Below are 22,848 nucleotides of genomic sequence, written 5' to 3' on the forward strand. Positions count from 1 at the left end.
AATAGTCAAAATTGTCCATAAGGTATCTACACATGTATTCTCAATGATTCTTACCATAGGAACATTATATTCATGGTTTGTTTAAGGATGTTAATCCAACATGACATATATCTATACAATATAACACATAGATATCTATCTCTCAGTTGATATTTATTTACAAGATATAATTTGATCTGCTTAGACATGAAACATACGATATCCATCATGGTAGAAGGCTCGATATTGTAAGATCGTCATCTTACTATAGTAACCACAAAGTCATGTAGTAACTCACATGACATCCACTAGGCCTTAGTGCAGAGGGTGGAACCAATGGCTTTCAGCTCAACCTTCTCCTAGAGAAGGATGCATTTGCAGAATGCCTCACCACAGAGGTTGGAACAAGGGCTTTCACCTCGAACTTTTCTCATTGAGAAGAACTCATTAACAAGATATGAATCTTTTGATGTTTCATTATTCCATTTTTTCAAATGCAATGATCTCTCTGGCATTTATTTTGAGAAGGGAGAACAAACAGTTGTTGTAGATATTGAAACAATACTATGACACAACAGACTTGGGCACATGAGTGAGAAACGTATGAAATTACTTCATTCAAAGAAAGTTTTATCAGGTCTCAAATGTCAATATGGATTTATGTGAATGTTGTGTGTATTGAAAGGAAAAGAGAGCAAGTCTTGTGAAGAGTGGGAAAGAAACGAAAATTGAGAAATTAGAACTTGTGCATACAAATGGCCCTTGGTGGCTCTCATTATGTTACAATCATTGATGATGCAAGTAGAAAAGTATGGTTGTATTTCCTTAGACAAAGATCTGATATATTTGTAACTTTTAAGAAATGGAAATGCTTGGTTGAAAATTAGATTGCTAAAAGACTAAAATGTCTCAGATTTGATAATGGTGGTGAGTATTGTAGCAATGATTTTGAAGATGATTGTTCCACTAATGGTATTCATAGATAGAAAACAATTTCAAGGACCCCACAAGAAAATGTTGTGGCTGAACGCATGAATAGGACAATAATGTAGTGCGCAAGGAATATGAGGTTGCATGTTGAGCTACCCTTTAACATGTAGGCGGAGGCTGTCGATACTGTTGTATATTTGATCAACAGAGGTCCCTCTACTCCTTTGGGTTGTGGTATTCTAGAGGAAGTTTGCGCATATAGATTCTGAAAAATAGAACAAGGCTAGAAGCTAAGTCAAAGAATTGTGTATTTGTTGGATATGGCATTTATGAATTTGGTTATAGGCTTTTGTATGATTTCGAAAATCATAAAATTGTAAGAAGCAGGGATGTCATATTTAATGAGAATGTGTTGTACAATGGTCTGTTGCAATAGCATTAGAAGAAAAAAAATGATTATGTAGTAGCAAATGATAATCTAAAAGATGAGGTTCCAATAGTTCGTGATGTACTCCACAACAACGACAACAACAACAACAACAAACACCACAAATCCTAGTGAATGTTAGAATATCTTCAAGGCTAAGTAGACCTCAAGAAAGATTTTCTCTGTCTTTATACTCTATTTTATTAACAGATGCTGGTGAACTTGAATGTCATGACGAAGTTGTGTAGGTGGACACAAAGCTTTAGTGGGACTCTGCAATGCCAGAAGAAATGGACTCCTTATTGAACAATCAGATTTGGGATTTATGTAAATTGCCTGCAAATAAAAAAGCTTTATAGAATAAATGGGTTTATAGGCTGAAAGAAGAGGATGGAGGTAAGAAAAGGTTTAAAGGTAGGTTAGTTGTAAAAGGATATGCACAGAAAAAAAACACATTGGTTTTGATGAGATATTTTGTCCAGTTGCTAAAATGACTTCTATTCATACTATTTTAAATATTGTGGCTATTGAAGATTTGATTTTGGAGCAGCTTGATTTTAAACAAATTTTCTTAATGGTGATTTGGATGAAGAAATATATATGGAACAACCACAGGTATTTGAGGTCGAAGTTAAGGAAAATTTAGTGTACAGATTGAAGAAAAGTGTCTATGGCTTGAAGCAAGCACCTTGGCCATGGTATCTTAAATTTGACATTTTTACAAATGAGCATGGTTACACTCAGTGTCATTCAGACGATTGTGTTTATTTTAAGAGGTTGGATGACGACAACTACATTATTTTATGTTTATATATTGATGATACACTTGTAGCTAGGTCTAACTTGGATCACATTAAGGGATTGAAACAACAACAACCACATTTGCTCTTAAAGATTCGGGGACAATATAACAAATCCTTGGTATGAAAATTTTCAGAGATAAGAACAAGAATTTGACTTTATCTTAGATTGATTATATTCAGAAGGTGTTGAAACATTTTTGTATGCAGAATGCCAAAGCTGTCAGCACACATTTGCCTAGTCATTTGAAAATGACCAAGGAGATGTGTCCAAAGGCATAGGAAGAGGAGGATGAAATGTCCAAGGTACCTTATGTTGCAGCTACAGGGAGCTTAATGTATGCAATGGTTTGTACTAGGCCATATATTGCACATGCAACAAGATTTGTTAATAGGTATATGAATCAACAATGGATTGAGGATTGGAATGTAATCAAGTGTATTCTCAAATATTTAGTAGGCACATCCAGTAAATGTTTACGTTTTGGGGGTTGTACTACATCGGATATGTTTACAAAGGCAGTGACAAGGGGAAAATTGAACTCCTCTTTAGCTTCAGTTGGTCTTCTAGACTAAACAGAATAAAAGAACAAAAGAATCTAGGGTGGTTTACATTCCAATGGGAACTACAGGTTTAGTAGTTCTATGATCAATCTTCAAATGGGAGATTGTTGTTATGTGAAGCCTAATTAGACTTAGAGGTTAATTTTTCCATACTTAATTCAATGCGGGTTCCCCCAAATTTTACTACAGGGGTTTGGGGGCAGTGCCCCCATCCTTTAGGGGTCAAGGGGCAATGCCCCTTGCAGGGTCCTGGGGTAGCACCATAGGCGGGGTCAAAAGGGAAGCGCCCCTTTTGGGGTCCTGGGGTCAGCAACCCCTTTACTATTGTAAAAGGCGTCAGGAGTTATATTTTTCTATTGATTGGCTTATACTAGCCCTAATTTTGTAAGCGACAAAAAGCTTGTGTAAAATGGCTTAGGGTAAGGGATTTTATGATGTATGATGATTTAGTAGCTTCTTGTGGCGTATTAAGTTGTAAGGGATTGCAGACTATATTTAAGTTGAAATCATTGGATAATATTAATATTGGACTCGTTGTTGGTGGACGTAACCCAGGGATTGGGTGAACCACATTAAATCTTTATCTCTTGTGTTCTCTTTTGTGTGCTTTGTTATTTTTTAATATTGGTTATATTTGCATGTAATTGTTATTTTTGTCCCTGTAATCCTGACATCTACTTGATGAAGACCCTTATCACTTAAATGCCCTTTGCTTTATACTTAGACACATATTTGAATAATATAATTTATTAACTCTAGTTGCCACCAAAAACAACCTTTTCATCAATATCATGATATTCTGACACACAAGATCATTGTTTCCCAAGATTTAAAATTTTCAACCTTATTCCAACGAGCTATGGCACTAAGGTGACTAATATACGATACCGACAAAAATAACAACCTTATCATATTTAATTAAATAATAATCATAATTCACCCATTTTGCAAAAATGGCTGAAGAAGCATCAAAATCGACATCTGACAAGATTTGAGTGATCCTGATAAAGAAAGACTATGAATGAACCAGACGAGGTGAGTTATTAAAGATAGACAGTCCCTCCAAGATTCTTGGAACCCAAACCAGAAGCAAAAAATAAAAACTTAGAGCATCATTCAAGTCCCCTAACTCATCCCAGCCCATGAAAATCATCCATTGACTTGCTATAAATAGTAGGTCCCACCAAATGAAGCCATAACCCTAAACATGGTCCTCTAATCACTAGTATTAGCGTTTAAGGACCCATAAATAGGCTAAATCTGTCCACTATCATGGCCATGCTAAAATGCGGACATTATAGCCTCTTCATGTTTCTCCCTCTCCAAATCAAACATATCATACTTTGTTATCAATCATTTTCAATTCACATCACGAACAACCTAAACAAGATATGGATTGATGTCATTGAGGCGATGTGTCCTTGGATTTTGTACCTTATTTGGATGCAATTAGAGGTTTTAATACACAATGGCAAGGTCATTCAAGTATTTTTAAGTCATTTTGTCTAGCATCATTTGATGAATTGGCTAGAAAATAGACAATAATTTTGTTAACAATCAAAAGTTTTAATGTCTTGTGACAAAATGTAGATGTCAAGAGTCAAGATTAGGTATTTTTGCACCAAATTACCCCATCACAAATCAACAAGGACAATTATACTTTTGTCAGGATTATATAAAACAAAATGAACTAATAACCTGAAATAAACAAGTTTTTTTTCACCTAGTTGCAAAGTGGTTCTCCTGAAAATCCATAGAGGTGAGGAAAACAATCTCCTTTTTCGCTCGTTTAATATAACTCATATAGTATGTCATTGCAGAGTTATATAGATATATCAGATACAACATAAGCGAAAGGTAGTTTCTTGCATAGTTTATATTGATATATCAGAAAGGACAGAACCATACATGTATATCTGCAGATAGGTATATTTAATCTTTGCATACAACAGTGATTTGTACATGTTGTAAAGATAATATTGAGTATATCTATCTATCTATCTTATATATATCTATATATATATCAACTATATACATAAGCAACCATATGAGGTATGATTGATCCTCATTCACAGTGTCAAGTAAGACTTTAAGGAAAATTAGTCTCTTGCAATTATGTTTGGAAGGTAATTGTTTCTATATCCTAAGTTAACCACAATGGGGATATTGCAGGACCAATGACCTAGATTTTGGGTGGGAGTGTGGTTTGTGGGTGAGTGAGTGTAGAGTGCCTGTCATGGTCAAAGGGAAGTACCCTTGTAAGGGTCTGACACAACCTAAATTAAGGCCTTCAAGCCCACGTAGGTATTTATGACACATTATTCTCATAATTTTGTCACCATGATTTTTCTTATGCTAAGTCCTCTTGCTTTCTAATCAAATATTCACTTTTCAAAGAATTAGCAGTGAGTGAACTGATTTAAATTAACTCCTAGAATACCACGTATACTCTATATGGCTTTTTTTAAGTGTTTAAAATGTTAGTTTGGCCCTTTAGTAGGCTTGGCGTTCCAGGTTTTTAAAAAAACATGCAATATTAATAAAGGCTGTTTTGCTTGGATATATGATGCAAGGGATGACTAATTTTTATAGGTGTGTTTGAGGGATATGAATAGTCTCCTTAGGGTTCTAGGGATATCTGGCTCTCTAATTCAAGTATCCAAATTATCACAATGCTTTAGAAAGATCTCTTCTCTAAGGGAGACGTCCCTTATGTATTGGTGATGGCACAATGAGGGGAAATTGTTTCTGAGTGCTTTCAACTTGGGATCTCTTGTCCTAGAAGTTGTGACAATTTTAGGGGCGATGAATCACCGGGAGACATTTGCATTATCTCTTCCAAGATAATTGATTTGGTTTAGGGCTTCTGCAATTTGCATTGTAAATCAAGGGGGTAGCCAGAGAATACTTCTGAAATTCCTCTGATTTGTATTTTTTAAATTTAAAATCAAAGGTTTTTAAAAACATAGTTGTGTACAATGTTCCTTTATATAATATAATATACTAATCTTTTATCACAAAATAAGAACGATACTATTAAATTGTTTTAGTAAATATAGGTTATTGATTTCTGTATTGTAAGAGAGCCTTGTTTCTGTTTTCCTTATTTTTGTTAGTGTAGCGCAAAGATAAATACTTATAAATGATAACAATAATTAGGGTGTATTTTCAATCTGTTGTAACAATCTGAAAAGTAATCTTTTGGTATTTTGTTGTATTCAACACATTAAGCTTGACATTGACTTCTGATGAATTTGTCCTTGTTTCCTTTATTATGCATAAATAATGGATCCAGGCTTTTACCTTATTTGAGTACTTGAATGTTACTGAGCTTCACACTATGTTATTATTACAGTCTGCAGCAATACTGGCAGTGGGACTACTTTACCAGGAATCAACACATCCGATGACTATGAAAATTCTTCTTGTATGTGCTTTCTATTTATTTTTCTAATTTCTTTTGTTGAGTTAAACTTTTGCTGCATTTTACTTTAATAATGATTCTCATATACTAAAATAAAGGAAAATCCTCAATCAGAAGCTATTTTTGTATTCTTCCAATCATGCATAGAAAATAATCATTCTTTGGTGAATAGACTTACTTTTGTTTCAACTTTCTCTTAATATAGGAGCAAACTTTTGGATACCATGTGGATTTCTTATTAAAGCTTTTCTTGTGCCAACATAAAATATTATTATTTGTGGGGATGGACATAATTTATAAATTTTAAGCAAAGAACTCTTTAACGAGTTGGTCGGCCTTAACAAATATATATTGTGTTATATGCAGAAAGGAATTCTGTTGGCTGATTGAAAATTTAATGCTTATGATAAACAGATTTTCAGTCTAAGGTTTGACTCCACAAATTGATTGTAAACCATTCAAGCTAGGGTCATCTTATTCCAATTTCACTATTATCTATGTTAGAGCAGTAAACTTATAAAGGATGATATTTTGAAAAACTTTGAGAGTAGCTCATGTCCCTAAATGCTAGGGAATGGATAGCGTGTGAGATCAAGGTGATGGTATGGATTGGTATATATATATATTATAGTGAATAAGCTTATTCAAAAATATGAGGATTCAACATGTTTAAATTGCTCTTGTTATTATCACTATCAAAGTCCTTAGAGTCATCAAGGCAAAAACTGGTTTCCTATTAGTTTTTTTACTTGACATTTTCAGAACAAAAAAATAACATGTAAAGATATACCTTATTTCAAATTAGAATGCAAAGCTTTCTTGGAATGAATTAAACATTAGAGTTTGAAGCAATTAGTTTCCAATATTCAGTAGAAGCAAATTTGAAGAAATTAGAATGCAAAGCTTTCTTAAAACGAATTAAACATTAGAGTTTGAAGCAATTAGTTTCCAATATTCAGTAGAAGCAAATTTGAAGAAAAACCTATCTTTTTTGTTATTAGGAAAGCACACAAGATTTAAATATACTTATACACAATAGGAACCCATTTTTGATATTTCTCTACAAAGATAACATTAATAATTGTTTATAGATTTGAGTAAGTAAAAAGACACATAAAATTCTATTGAGTTGAATATGGAGGTTCGCATACAAAACTATAAAAGGTATAGTTATTAAAAGTATTTGGTTCACAAGATAATAGTATCAAAAAAAAAATTACAAAAAGGCTTGGACACAAATTTTCAGGGAACTAGGCATATTTCCTAAAATCTAAATCTAAGATACCTTTTGAGGTTTAGTGATGGAGGCATGCACGTGAACCGGATACATGAAAACGTTGGGGTTTTGGTATGTATGGGTGCACATTTATGTATACACACACACACACACACACTATATATATATACAAAAAAAAGAAGAAGAAGAAGAGAAAAGTACGAAGTTGTAAAAGTAAATCATTTTATATAATGATACATTGATACTTGATCATGGATCAATACCAAGTGCAAAAGATAAATATTAAATGCCGATTCATGGTTGAAAAATTTCTGAATAAGCCATATCAAGTACCCAACAAATACCCAAATGTATCCACATACAAACTAACATGCTTAGTACAACACACAATATCAAGAAGAACATTGCACAATCAATTCAAGGAGAAGACAAAGATTAGCCTTGTTGAGACATCGATAATATTAATGAATAATAAATCAATGAAAATCATTGAATAATAATAAAATACGCTTAATCGTATCATCAAACAGATTTAATCAATGGTTATAAGATTCACCAATACTATGGTCAACCACTATAATACTACCACATGATTTATGAGAATGTATCTACTAACAAGTGCAACGATTGGAATATGCTAATAACAATTATTGAGTCATAAATATCTATTGATAACAAGAATGATTTGACTCATCAAAAGATTAGTCACCGATATGATTAGTTAGCACTTATGGTTCACATGAGTTGAAATAATTACTAATTGTTGATGATTAGAAAGACAAATAATAAACAATATTATTGTTTGAGTTTGTGATTGAGGTATGAAGGTACAATTATCAATCATGAGAGGATGTAATTAATGAAGGGAGATATTGATGAATGGACATGAAACATGTCTCTGGAAATTAGTGTTCCACGGGGGTGCACCTTCTCCCAAAAAATCGTGTAATTTTCTGGATGAGGACATTTTTGGGATAGGAGGATGCCTCCAAAGTGTTTCTTTGCTACCCCCCACCTCTGCTACATTTCTTTTCTTTCTCGAGAACATTTACCATGATTTCAAGCCAAGAAGAGGTGTTTCGTTTAGAGGGAATGTCGTTGGGGGACATTGGGAAGTCTCTGAGATGCTTTTAAATCCCTTTGACATGAAAGAAACTCTCATACATTTTCCTTTGAAAAGATCATGAACTTAACAAAAGAAAACCTTAATTAAACCAACCCTACATTGTTTTTAAACATAAAGAAATATTATAAAAGAGATTTAGTCTCACATCACACCCTCAAAACTAAGCCGAATGATGTTTTGTAGAAATATTATTAATTCTCTAGTGTCAACCTTTTGAGCAACAACCTTCAATTTCCATTGACATAGAAGATTTGACATTGTGACTAGGGTGACTACAATGAACAACAATTTCCACTTCATTCCTTCTCTTTCATTCAAATTTCAGAATTTCAAGATAATGTGTTATAATATTTGGAGTGTTTTCAATTTTCTAACAAGTGGTTTTCACTCCGTGATGAATAATATCAGCACAATACAAAATACAAGCCGTTTCTTCAATAGACTCACACCCATTGAACGTATCTTGAGCCAATAACTGATACAACACAACAAATTAATGATAGCTCATGCTGTAATGAGCCTGGTGGCTCACTCCCGACTATGCTAACAATAATTCTTTTCCTTTGTAAGTTTTATATTTTCATGTGTTTCAAGGTATATGATTTGGCAATTTTCACAATATATAAATGACAATGCTTTGAAATGCAAAGTAAATGATTAATTTGGAACACCGATTCAACAATTCAATTGCAATTATTGAAACTTTCAATTATTACAATGTAAGATTCGTATGAATTAAACTTAATTTATTTCACAACCTGGAGTTAGAAGTTTGATGTTGGGAGTGTGAAAAAGAACAAATTGGTGCTGAATATGTAATCCCACATCAATGCTCTTTGGCAGATCAGTAATGTATCCTCCAGAATTAAGATGCAGCCCTCGGTAATGGCAATGCCAAAATATGAGAAAGGTAGCAGGTGTAGTTTTTGCAACACTGCTAAGGCAGACCAGTTCGTACTCAAAGGAAACCCCAAATGGCACCAATTTCTTGTACAGAATTCAAACACCAAGAAGCTGTCCCACAACTCCAAATCGCAGCAGTAAGAGGCAATAGAAATTGCAGCAAGTTACCTCTGAAAACACAGACTTTCAATTGCAGAAATAAGCTGCCCCAAAGTGCTATTCTTTTGTCAATCCACACTGATCGATTTGATTCAAACCCTTGCATACAGACACCCATACATGCTTGAAGAAATATTCTCAAACCCTCATCACTCAATTTCATTAAACATTTACATCACCATTTGAACCACAATTAGAGCCTCTGTCTTGAAGCTGTCAAAGAATATAAAATTCAGGAGTTATTTGACGACCTCAAATGATTGCACAATTGGGGAATCCCTAGTCTCCAATGGCTGAAGTCACCAATTTCAAAAAAGATAAGCAACATGAATAATGAATTCCACTCTGACTAAACATTACTTTTATAATAAATAAATGCGACTTCTTCAAAACATCAAAAGCAAGTATTCCCAAGCTAAAAGCTTCATGAAGGCACTTTTCAATTTAAAGGCTTCTTCAAAACACCATTCATTTAAAATCATTTCTTTTAAGACTTCGGATTATATTCCATGGGAAATAATGATTAATACCCCCATAAGGCACCCAAAGAAATTTATAAAACTTAAACTCAATATATACCGTGGATCCTCAAAACATCTTGCCAAACCACGACGATGACAATGATGGACTGGTCTCACTGTACCTGCTAATTGCTAACAATAGGGGACATTACACATTCCATCAAGTAGTTTGCTGCCATCAATTAGAGGAGACTATCGTCAAGATAGAGAAATAAAGTTTTCAGTCTAGCTGCAGATTTGAGGTTTTTATGTCTTTTAGCTTTCTTGTTGTTTTTGTGATTTTCCAGTTGCCTTCTACCAATCCCTTTAGTTTTGATGAACATTGGATTGTTATTAATACGATTGTAAAATGAAATATCTGAAATGACGGAAATTGTTTTTGATTAAGAAAACAGGATTTTTAAGGGCCCCTGAAACTTTGTACATAGCACTAAGAGATTTAACCTTTAAGCCCAAAGAAATTAATGGAAACAAAACTAGACAGGGCCAGCCACCAAACAAAGGCCAACCACAAAATGACAAAAGAAAACAACAGAAGGAAAGCTAACAACAATAGGAAACCAAACAAGCAAACGACACCAAAGAGACCCAAAAAGGACATTAATCCATGTTCTTGAGGGGCTCCGTAGCCTGTATTTCTGGCTGGTCCATCTTGCCCGCAACCTCTTTGATTTGCATAACCTCAGTAGAACCAGCAGAAGCCATCTTTCTGGTATTGGATTTGGTCCTCTTCCCAGGCCTTTTTACTATCATTAGGGCCACCTTGATCATCAAGAACTTCAATTATGGTCTTCTTCTCAGGTGAATTCTCCATTTTTCTTATGAGAATTTTAATGTGCTCATTGGACGCCTTAAGAATATTGTAACCTTGATTTGCAATGCCTCTCAAGGAGTCCTCTCTATTGTTTACCTTGTTGTCCAACTCCAGCGTTTTAGCCTACAACCTGTAGAAAGCTGCCATATCAGTTAAAGATCCCATACCAGGGCTCTACTTGTCAACAACAATAGCCTTCTAATAATTAACTTTACCCTCTAGGGCCACCATCCTATCCTTGATATCATTTATCTCATGGGCCAGCCATTTGATGGACCTGAAGTTATCCAACATGCTGTTAGGGGCATTGTTGTGAACATTGATATTCGCCTCTTTGCTGGAATCATTGATGATCAACATCGAGGGATCAATAAGTTCACCGAGATCAACCTTGCCAGGCTCCACTTCCCTAACCATTAGGTCAATTTTTTCTCTAGCAAAACCAAGCCTCATAGAATTCATGTCCATGTTCTTCCAAACAATCTTCTTTCCCCTGGGAAGGGAACCAAACACAGGTGGGGGGACATGGGTCTCTTGAACAGGAGGCTGATCTTGTATATCAGATTAAACATTCATACTCGGGTTGTCCTCATCGCTTGGAGGGGAATCAACCCCATGTTGGTCGTGAATAAGTTTCAGAGAAGCATAGAAGTACTATTGGCAGAGTAGTCTTTGAGTTACAAAAACGAGCTCAGTTTTGCGGCCTAGCGAGTTTTTAAAACTTGTATTGGCCCAAAAGAACTTGCCAATTTTTTGGGAAAAACTTTGCCAAAAACTCAGCGAGTTTTTGTCAAAAACTCGGTCATAGTTATATATGAATACTTTAAGGCAAAAAAAGTCCTGTTTTTATTTCATTCTTCATTCTTCAATTATATTTTGCTGAGGGGAAAAATAGTCTTCTAAACACTTGCAAACTGATTTCTATTGATTTGAAGCTGATTTGAGGAACATTTGAAGCTGAGTCTTTGACGAGGATGACATCAATGACTTGGAAAGGTAGGCTATGGAGGAGAGGGTTGATTTTGTTTCACACTAGATGACATTGAGTTTAATAGGTAGTCATTTCTAGTTCGAGGAGAAGCTAGAGGCTGAGCTACATCTAGGATGAGGACGCACCAAAATGAGCTAGACATACCAAGCGAGGAGGCACTATCATGCCCAGTGCTAAGAAGAGGAAGATGTAGCTTGAATGATGTGTTTACTTTTAGTTTTACATAAATTATATAACATTTTGCTTACAACAATGATCATTCCTCATGAGAATGCGATTTTGTATCTAGTTTGTGTTTAAGTATATCTAGACTAAGCTTGTTTCTTTTGTGTGCTCTTTTATTGACTCATTTCGATTCATCTTCTCATTGAATTTTGCAAAAAAATAATAAAAAAATGTCTAATTAAATTTAAGCAATTTTTCAAGTTGACGAGTTTTTGCTGAAAACTGACTGAGTTTTCCTCGAATTTATTATTTGGGCCTTGGCGAGTTTTTGGCTTTTGTGAGTTTTCCAACTATGTAAAGGAGTACCCATGACCAACGTTTCACTCACTTCCCCACTCCTTTTGTCTTTTTTTGGAAAGCTGGATTCTTTTGGTAGTTCCCACATCTTCAGTATTAGTATCCATCTCGATATCATCCTCATTATAGTCATTAGAGGAAATGACCACTTTTGTTTGTTTATTGGTCGTAGGGGTCTTCTTTCTTGGAGGACTCACTTTTCCCTATTTCTCTTGAATCTTTTTCCCATATTTCTTCCTGTTGGAGCTCACTTCCTCTTCCTGAGTTTTCATATCTTCTTCCTGTAATGCCCCTTACTCAAAGGTCACTAAAAACTACTAATACTGAACTATGTAATTACGTCAAACACTTGGCATGTAGTCTGAACTGTGCAATGTAAAATACTGAATATGTACTAAGCAATTTCATCAAACACTTGGCAAGCAATCAACTACACTACTGAAATATAAAATGCTGAAGGAAATATTTGTTGAGCTACAATTCCACACTACTCCATGATACCCAAACAGTGCCAATATATATATACGCATTCAATTAAGATGTTGCCGCTCTTACAATCAATTACAACTTCAGATTACCAGTAATTTATGGTCTTCTACTAAATAAACAATGCATTGACAAGATTGATTACAAAGGATTGAACATGCTTTTGTATCACTATCCAAGATATACCAATGTCCTACGCAGCTGGGTACAAACAGAGACTAAATTCATAATCTTTCTTGTCACATGAACAACAATTGACATTTAGAAATGCATCTAGCATATACAGAAGTGACTTTATTCATTAAACTCTCATATACAACATGTATTCAGATAATTGTAATTGAAAAGAAGAACCTGGAAATGATGCAATCATGTTATCTATATGCTGAAGATACAATGATCAGACTGCGACCTTAATCTATCCCAAATCCAGCAACTGTACGGTCTGCAGGTACAGCTGTACTTGTACGGCCCTATTCGATTTTAGTATAAATTATTTCCTTCTCAAAACGGTGCTAAATCATGCATAGTCTGAATCGCCCAGGTCTTAGGAATGCGAAGAAATTGGCAACTTGAATTTCGAACCAGGTATGATGAATTTATGACTCCAAATATGCTTCCAGTCTGATCTTCGAAAATGACCAGTTCTGCATCGGATTTGTGCATAAATATTGTTCCACTCTTTGCAAAACCCTTCTAACAAATATGATGCAATCTTTTCACCAAAATGACTCTAGAAATGTTCACTTTCAACCCTAGTCCGAAAACTCAATGAAGCTCAACATGAAATGGTTGAATACCACTTCCAATGTGCAACCCTTCAGAAGATCTTTCACTTCCTCAGTTATGCGATCTACTGGGAGGTATCGTTCCCAAAGACCAATAGACTATTTGAAACCCTTGGCTTCACAATAGACCATGTGATTGTATTCACAATTTGATGTCAAGAGAAATGATAAAAACTGGATGATGAGAATGAAGCCCAGGATGCCTATTTATTCTTTTTCTCCACTTTCTCCAAAAACTTCTAGAACATTATTTTATTTTATCTATTAAGTGACTTTATAAAATATTTTTTATAATTCAAGTCACTTTATTAAATTAATTAAATATAAAGTTATCTTTTAATATTATTTTATTTGATAACTTTATAAATAATTAACTTAATACCACTTATTTATTTAATTAAAATAATTAATTAGTCATCCTCATAAAATATTCATTATTTTGGACAACTTAATTAATTAAATTAATTAAATCAAATTACCGACAAAACGGGGACATTACACTTCCTCATAATACTCTTCTTGAAAGGAGATATCCATCTTGACTTGCTTCTTAACCAGAGTAATTTTCTTTTCTTTTTTAATAGAGCTCATAGGGGTTTTGGAAATCAGCCGCTTTCCCCTCCCCTTGGATTTTGTTGTATCCTCTTCCTCCGAATGGATACCCTCGCTATCTTCAGTTTCAAAATAGCCTCGAGACTCCTTAGACTTGTCCTGCTCATCACCCATCACACGCTTCTCGTCAATAAATTTAACAAACAGAGTGAGCCTTGATCTACTCATACATAAGTAACACAAGGCCATCATGGAGAGGAGGGTTAGAGAGCTCTTTATCCCTCAAACCATTAATGCTAGCATTCATGGAAGAGTACAAATAAAAAGGAATAAAATTTTTAATCCCATGCCTAAAATGATTTAAAATAGCAAAGTGATCAGAACAAACCCCAAAAAAAAAAGCCATCCAAAGTGACATAGTAAACAATGACATGAAGAACGAAATGCCATAGTTTCTTAATACAACTTGGTTGGAAGTAGGTCTTACCTTCAATTTTTTTTAGGGCTTCGCTCTCCATCGCCTCCTTTGGAAATTCATGAATAGCAAGATCAGAGAATTTCTGGTCTCTATAAAACTTACTTCCCACAATTGGGGTGCCCATGACTTTGGAAATAAGTTCCTCGGTCACATTAACACTCTAACTACCCCCATTTAACATGCCTTCATCCCAATTCTTTAGGAACAACTTTGTTACATCCGGTCTACTACCATGAAGCCTCTCCATGAATGTAGTCAAGCCACTTCTTTGTAAGATACTCTAGACCTTCATACGCCTTCAACATTTCTCACAATTGGATGACTCCCTCCATTTCCATTGCCCACTCATATTCTTACTATTTTAATTGCTCTCAACAACTTTGTCACAGAAGACGAAAGTTTTTGCATAAAAAACTAGAAGTAGTTGAATGAAAATAAACATCAAGGCTCTGAAATACACCTAGAATATGTGCGGAGTTGAAGTGAAATAATTATTTCAACCCTCCTTACACCCCAATTGGTGCATCGTAATTACCAACAAATCCTTTCTAAGTACCTCCATATTCATTAATAATGACCCTTTCGTTTCCATTTATTATATCATACTCAATGCTTGACATGACCTCCGTAGGCAAGCTCCTTTCACCTTGCCATGTCATCTTTAAGTCACACTTCACCGCCACATTAACCATCAAATCAACAACCATATTTGATTCCCTATATTCATCCATTGTTCTAAGAATGTCCCTTATTTCCTTTATGATATTATCTATAATCCATGAAGTACTAGATAAACCTTTAAGACATTTAATTATATTCATTGACTCACTCTCTAGCCAGAGCCTAGAAACACCAATATCTTTAGCCAATTTCGTGACCTAGAGGGCAACCATCGCTTCAGGAAGGTGGTTCATCTTAATTCACAAGGGAAGTGCCATTGCTGCCATGCAATGGCCAAATTGATTTCTTATCACTCCCTCGCACCTAGCCAACCCAGGATTTCCCATGGTTGCCACATCAAAGTTTGCTTTGCACCAACCCTCCTAAGGGAAAGGCCATCTACTTTCCAACCTCCTATTATTAGTTGGACTATAGTTGTGCAAATTCTTAATAACAAACTTAAGTCGAGGAAAACCAAGTCCTTTTCTATTAAGATTATCCAAAATGATATTATCAATTTTCGAAAAGACCACCCTAGGAGGATCAATTTTTTCTTTGAATATTATGTTGTCTCTCTTTCCAAATACCCCATAGGATATGGGGAAGCGCCATGTCCCACATAGATTTGAATTCCATAGACATGAAAGGGGGGGACCATTGAGAGAAGTACATTGTTATTTCAGCATGCAAGGTCCTAGCAAGATTGACTTTCTCCAAAAAAAGGAACCAAATCTCTCTTGGAAAGGAACAATGAAGAAATAGATGATTCACAGACTCCACCTTAGAGTGACATAGTATACTCATATTAGGAAGGTGAAAGCCACGTTTGCACAAGTTTGTATTGAGAACTCTGTTTTGAAGAAGGATCTAGAAAAAAGATGTTCACTTTAGGAATAAGGTTAGGAAACCACGCCTTGGCCCATTAAGGACTTTCCCAAGTCTCAAAATCGTCTAATAAGCAGGAGCAACATAAAAGCAACTAGAAGCCGTGACAACCCAAACCAAAGAATCCTGCCTGTTAATAAGCACTACAGAAGACAACATGGTCATAAGAGGCTTTAGTCTAGGGGAAACCTCACATAAGTTCACCCATCCTCCTTGAGATCAATAGTTAGCCACACTTTGATCCTTCCATTCTTTGAACAAATCCATGTCTTCTTGGGTACCACACGACAACTTGTCCTCCCAAAAAAATATGGATTCACCATTACCCAGTTTCTATTTGATCTTCTTAGAAGCAACATCTCAAGCCTTAAGAAGCTTGTTCCAAATGCAAGATCCTCTAGGGATATCATTTGAGAACAAGAAACCCCTAAAATGAGGATTGACAAAAAGATAATTGAACTTCAAGATTTTGCTCCATTCGCCATTTCTATTATAAATTCTCTAAACTTGTTTCGCTAGTAAATACTCATTAAACAATACAACTTTCCTCAATCCTAACCCTCCTTGATTTGTAGGAAGACGCACTTTATTTCAAGAGATAAGAGGAAGCCTTTTGTGATCATCAACACCCAACAATAAAAACCTTTTTTGAATCCTTTCAATGGCTTCTTTAAATTTGAAAGGAATATGAGAAAGGCTAAGAGCATAGGTAGGAAGATTTTGAAGAGTTGATTGGAGGAGTTGAGCCTTTCCTTCTTGACTTAGAAGAACCCCTTCCATCCAACCAAGTTCTTATATAATTTATCAATGAGGCCATTCTAGAAAGAGCCTAAAGTTTTAATCCAAGAGGGAGGCTACCGTAGGTAGAAGGAAGCTCAGCAAAAACACAAGGAGGAATGCCAACAATCCCACTTTGTTTTTCCACCGAGGTATGAATAAAAGAAAGGAACTCTTGCTCCAGTTGATAAGCTGTCTCGTTGCCGAGCAATAACAATTCAGAATCTCCTTCATCTTTCTTGCATCCTTAATAGTAGTTGGACCACCAAGAATGGTATCACCCACAAATTGTTGATGGGAGAAGATAGCATCATTAGATGAAGGTTCAATCCGTTCCAAAAATTTGGATTGAATGCCTGCCGAAACCAACCTTCCAAGACACTCAACAATAATAACAAAAAGGACATGAGAAAGAGAGTCCCCTTACCTTAAGCCTCTTGTTGGTTTGAAAAAAGAAGGCGGCCTTCTATTAACCATAACAACCAAAGAGGCAGAGGAAATCAATTGAGAGATTAATTTACAGACTTTATTGCCAAAGCCAAAAGAATTTAGAACATTGAGTAAAAGATCCCAATACACCTGATCAAAGGCTTTATAGAGATCATGTTTAAGAAGAAAACCTTGCTTCTGAGCTGCTTGCAAAGAATGGATAGCTTCATGTGCCAGGATAATAGAGTCAAGAATCTGCCTTCCAGGAGTAAAGCTAGACTGTTGAAGAGAAATGATCATGGGGAGAAGCTCCAACAGTCTAAGATTAAGAACTTTTGATATAATTTTATAGAAAGAATTACAGAGACTTCGGGATCAAAACCAAGAAAGTAGCATTGACGGCCTTTAAAACATTCTTGGATCCAAAGAATTCTTGATTAACCTTAACAACATCATCTTTGACAATATCCTAGAAATGCCGAAAAAAGAACAAGGGGAACCCATCTAAGCCAGGGGCTTTATCTCTTTCAAAAGAAAAAAGAGTCTTCTCCACTTCATCCATTGAATGAATAGCGCAAAGCTTCTTATTTTGTTCACTAGTAATGATCACAGTAATGTGGGAAAGACTCCTTTGATTTTCTTTGGATAAATTAGGATCAACAGGAAGTAGTTCCGCACAAAAATTCCTAGCTTCTAGGACAATAGCTTCTTCCTCCCAAATTGTGGTGTCATGTTTGACAAGCTTGGATATCCTGTTGGTATCTTGGTGCTTAAGAGCAGTAAGGTGAATAAACCTGGTGTTTTTGTCACCCTCTTTCAACCAAATGGATTTGAATCTCTGCCTCAATAGGGTTTCCTCTTTAGCTATGATGTCATGATAACTTCTTGAATGTGGTTAATTTCCATAAGGATGCCAACCTTGGTCTCAAAAATATTCTGAAATTCAGTCTTATATTTTATCTTTAACATTCCTGAGTTTCTTGGCCACTCTAAACATAGCAGTACCATCATTTTGATATGGCCACCATTCTTGGATCTTATCCCTAATATTTGGATGTCCAAGCCACATTTTTCCAAATCTAAATTGAAAGCTCCTTTTAATATTCAAAGAGTCAAGCACCAGAGATATGGGGGAATGATCCAAACCAATTCTAGCCAGAGTTGAGAGGGAACAATTGAGGAAAGATAACCAATTAGGTGTAATCAAAGCCCTATCTAATCTGACTTGGATATGTTCATCTCCCAATCTTCTATTAGACCAAGTGAATTAACCCCTTGAAGGTCAACATCAATGAGGGCAAGATCATTGATAAGATACATAAGATGCATTTTGCTATCTAGATCCACCTCCGAGCCACCCTTTTTCTCATGAGTTTTAAATGGAGTATTAAAATCCCCCTTTATAATCCATCTCCTATTCTACATAATAGTATTAAAGTTTCTGATTTTGTCCCAATATCTGGCAAGTCCACGCTTAGTGTTAGGAGCGTACACAATAGAAATATTCCACATATCTCCATCTTTCAAATTGGAAAACTTAACAGTCATGAAGTTATCTCCTTCAAAAAGAATCTCCCCTTTACATTTGGAAGCATTCCAGAAAATAACTACGTTGCCAGAAGCCTGTTTAGATTTTCAACCGATAGCAACAAAATTCTTACCTAATTTTAGAGAATCCATTCTTTCCTTATTCATCTTAGTGTCTTGGATCAAAACAATAGCAGGTCTATGGTCCCTACTAAGGTTTCTAAAAACATCTTGCTTATGTGGTCCATTTAGACGATGAATATTCCATGAGATGATGTTCATTTTCTCTTTTGGGAGTAGGCTTCCTAGATGGTTAGATGAGTCCCATCCGCTATATTCTTGCATGGTTCATCTTGTCTAACCATGATTGCCCTTTTACTTCTTGGAGTTTCCCGTTGGGCTCCTACATTAGCCTTGATTGTGCTTCTTGTAGCAGCAAGAGAAGGACCTCTGTTGTTGTTCTTTACTTTCGTCTTAGAAACAATTTCCCACTCCTCATTTGAAGCTTCTTCTCCTTCACATTGAGCAAATAGTGGCTCCATATTCCTTACCAATGGATTCAAAAATTTAGTCTTCCTGTTTTCATCTGATTCAGAGGACTGCATGCTTGAGCCTCCCAAAATATTACATGGTTGGGCATTCTCAAAGGAATACCCTTAGGGGTCACACTTTCCTGAGAGTCTCCTTTATCTTGAAACTTTCGCTCTTCCAAAGATTGATCTCCAGTTGAATTAGGCACCATCAAGACATTCTCTATGTCTTCCTGCATTGAGTTAGAACCACCTTCTTCCAAGATATTCGTACCTTCCTCCTTTTCATTCTCCTCTGATATATGATTTCCTTTGCCTTCACAATGAGGGCTCCTTGTCACCTAGGTGATTGGGTTACGCTCCTTCTGCCTTGACTCAACATTCTTATCGGACTCTAAATCAGCATACTTTTCAGATTTAGATCTAGCTATAATGGGAGCTTCATTCATCTTATCGTCCTTCTTTCCTTGATTCTCCGAAATTCATCTTATCATCCTTCCTTGAGGCTTTCCAAGCTTTGTCCTTCGCAATAAAGGAGGGGAAAAACTTAGCTATATGACTTGCCTTTTTGTAGTGAAAGCATGCATATGGGATGCTTTCATAATCAAATTTCTTTAGCCACTTGCCAAGTTTAGAGTGTATTTTAATGACCTCTGGCATATCTTTACCTTGTTTGACTCCCACACAAATCGTGGCATAAGTTAGCCTTCTACAAGACACCGACATTGGGTCAATAGACAAGAGCTCACTGAAAGCCCCACTGTACCATAAAAAACATCCTCATACCGAAATTTGAAAGGGAGTTCTGGAAACCTCACCCAAAGAGGGGCCTGGACAAAAAATGAATCATTCAAATCCAGGTTAGGAGAACATTTCTGAAGGGTCAGGGAAGACTTACCAATCAACTTGGGTGCAAAATAGAAAATGCTTGTGAAGTCCTTGTGGCAGGAAAAGGCAAAGGAAAGGAACCCCTTCGCCATAGCTGAAGTCTCCACATGACCTTTCAGGTCCCATTTCTTCTTAGCAAAGGCTCTAACCACATCAATATTCGATCTAGGGCCAATGAACTTACCAACCAGAGTCGTTGTTGTCAGCTCAATATTATGGTCAATAAGCTTGTCTGAAACAACAATTGCGAATTTCCCTTTCTCCTTATTTGAAATGTCTTTGATATCAAGAAAACTCGATTTGCTTGTTGGTTTGACCCAAAAAGAGTTGATCACAACTTTGTCCAAACCTGATCATCTCGAGAACGTAGTGGATGACAGGATAGGCCAGCCTTACTATTAACACCTCAAGAGAACGCTTGCTTTTGGAGAATCTCTGATTCAGCAAACTCCTTCTGAATCTCCCCTTTCCCCAGGTCTTTTTGGAATTACCGTGGGTCCCCATTAGGCTCAACTTCCTTAGCTTGCTCAGGAGCACTAGAATCATGGGAACTACTCTTACTCGATGGATTCACGCCCTACCTAGCAGAGTTCCTACTCACTCCCAAATTCAGATTTGCTTCTCCCTCCCCACTCGCCATCCCAATCAGTTCCAATTCCTCCTCTGATACCAATTTCTAATTTGGGGATGAGTAAACACATTTCGTGGTCAGGGAACCTTAGGACCTAGGTTTGGGAACCTAGGTGGAACAACAAGGAGACACTAGCAGGGAAGTGGTGCTGACATAATGATACTGATAATACATATAGTATTACTATTAGCACTTCAAAAAATAGTATTTAAAGGAAAATTGTTTAACATTATATCAAGAATCTGGTATTAGTATTCAAATGGCAAAGGTCAAAATTGGAAATATCAAATATTGACATTACAACAATAAAAATGATGGAAATTGTTGTTATAATGTCAATATTTGATATTTCCAATTTTGACCTTTGTCTTCTGAATACTAATACCAGATTCTAGAAATAATGTTATACATCTTTTCTTTTAAATACTATTGTTTCAAGTGCTAATAGTAATACAATATGTATTATCAGTATCATTATGTCAGCACCACTTCCCTGCTGTCCTCTCCTTGCTGTTCCACGTAGGTTCCCAAACCTAGGTCCTAAGGACCCCTGCCTGTGAAATGTGTTTCCTCATCCCCCCAATGAAAGGTACCTAAACCCTGTGGAACACTGCCTGAAACATAGCTTATCATTCCATTTCACAAGATATAAGAAGACATTTCCTTCCACTCAATTAGTCATTGATTTGGAAATTTATATAACCCTTAATTGGATCTGCTCAATTGAGCATGTGCCTATTTGACATAAACCGGTTGCAAGCACATATTACAAATTCAAGACAACACTTGTGATTGCAGGTGAAGAAGGTTTATATCAGAAATATCATCAACCATTTGTTCCAAGTTATTATATCAGGTCAGATATAGAATCTATATAACTATAGGCGATATCTTCTATATTAGAGACAAAAGGTACATATTTCTTTAATCAATACCATATCTCATTGCGTATTCATATTTGTTGTACTTGACATAGTAGAGATCACTGCATTTAGTGCATAATCATATAAATTTCACTTTTAGCATATGTATTATTGGATATATCTAAAATTGCAAGTGATATTGTTCATATTCTCCATTACATAGTTTAATTGGAAAGATTAGATAGTGTAAGTGTGTGGTCATTGAAGTAATTGTCTTGATATTCCAAGATATCCTAAAAGGGGCATTACAGATTTTTGGTATTTCAGTAATAGAGTTTGTATTGCTACATTTCATGTCATAATGTTGTATGATGGGTCTTAGATCACAGGAAGTTAATTTCTGTTCCACAGGCTATGTTTAGCTTCGTGGATGTTAAAATTATCTTCTCTTTCTTTGTAAAAATCTGCTGTAAACTTTGTGGCCATGGCAAGGGCATGTTCTAGTTGTATCATGCATGCTTGTGTTCCCACTTCACTCCCATTTTCATTCTACCCCATTATTGCATCGATTTTTGCTATTCCCAATAGCATGGAGTTTATGTTGTCACATTGCATGCTATAGTGGTGTATGGTGATTGTTAGAAAATAAGAAGCAAATCATGCATAGTTAACATTGCTTGGAAGCCATTGTGCTAGATTTTTAGCATTGAGAATGAAATCTTGTTGTAAAATGTAAAGGATCTTTGACAAAATATTTCATGTTGGATTATGAAGGATGAAATTGGACGTAGAAGTGGTGGTGACAATGTGCTTGAACGGGAACGCTATGCTATTGCTGCAGGCCTTGCATTGGGCTTAGTAACATTGGGTGAGAACATTGGCATGCACTAATAATATTTGGATTGGATCTTGATTTCCTGTTTTGCTTATTTTCTTTTTGCATAACAATAAACTTAG

At 35.7% G+C, this 22,848-nt stretch overlaps 1 protein-coding gene across 2 annotated transcripts in view; it reads left to right on the forward strand.

Annotated features, from left to right (window-relative positions):
- The window catches only part of EMB2771 (E3 ubiquitin ligase), a 313,580-nt gene that overhangs the window by 218,091 nt on the left and 72,641 nt on the right, over nucleotides 1–22,848 (forward strand). For both annotated transcript variants that reach the window (XR_016358446.1, XM_089808665.1), the window contains exons 20-21: nucleotides 6,056–6,127; nucleotides 22,666–22,759. Coding sequence is in view for 1 of the 2 variants with exons in the window: in XM_089808665.1 (XP_089664791.1) it covers nucleotides 6,056–6,127; nucleotides 22,666–22,759 (166 nt within the window). In the remaining variant the exon portion in view is untranslated. The remainder of the gene's footprint in view (nucleotides 1–6,055; nucleotides 6,128–22,665; nucleotides 22,760–22,848) is intronic.

The sequence above is a fragment of the Cupressus sempervirens genome, chromosome 11 (assembly GCF_028749045.1).
Source record: "Cupressus sempervirens isolate cs-2001-9-10 chromosome 11, ASM2874904v1, whole genome shotgun sequence".
Taxonomy (NCBI): Eukaryota; Viridiplantae; Streptophyta; class Pinopsida; order Cupressales; family Cupressaceae; genus Cupressus; species Cupressus sempervirens.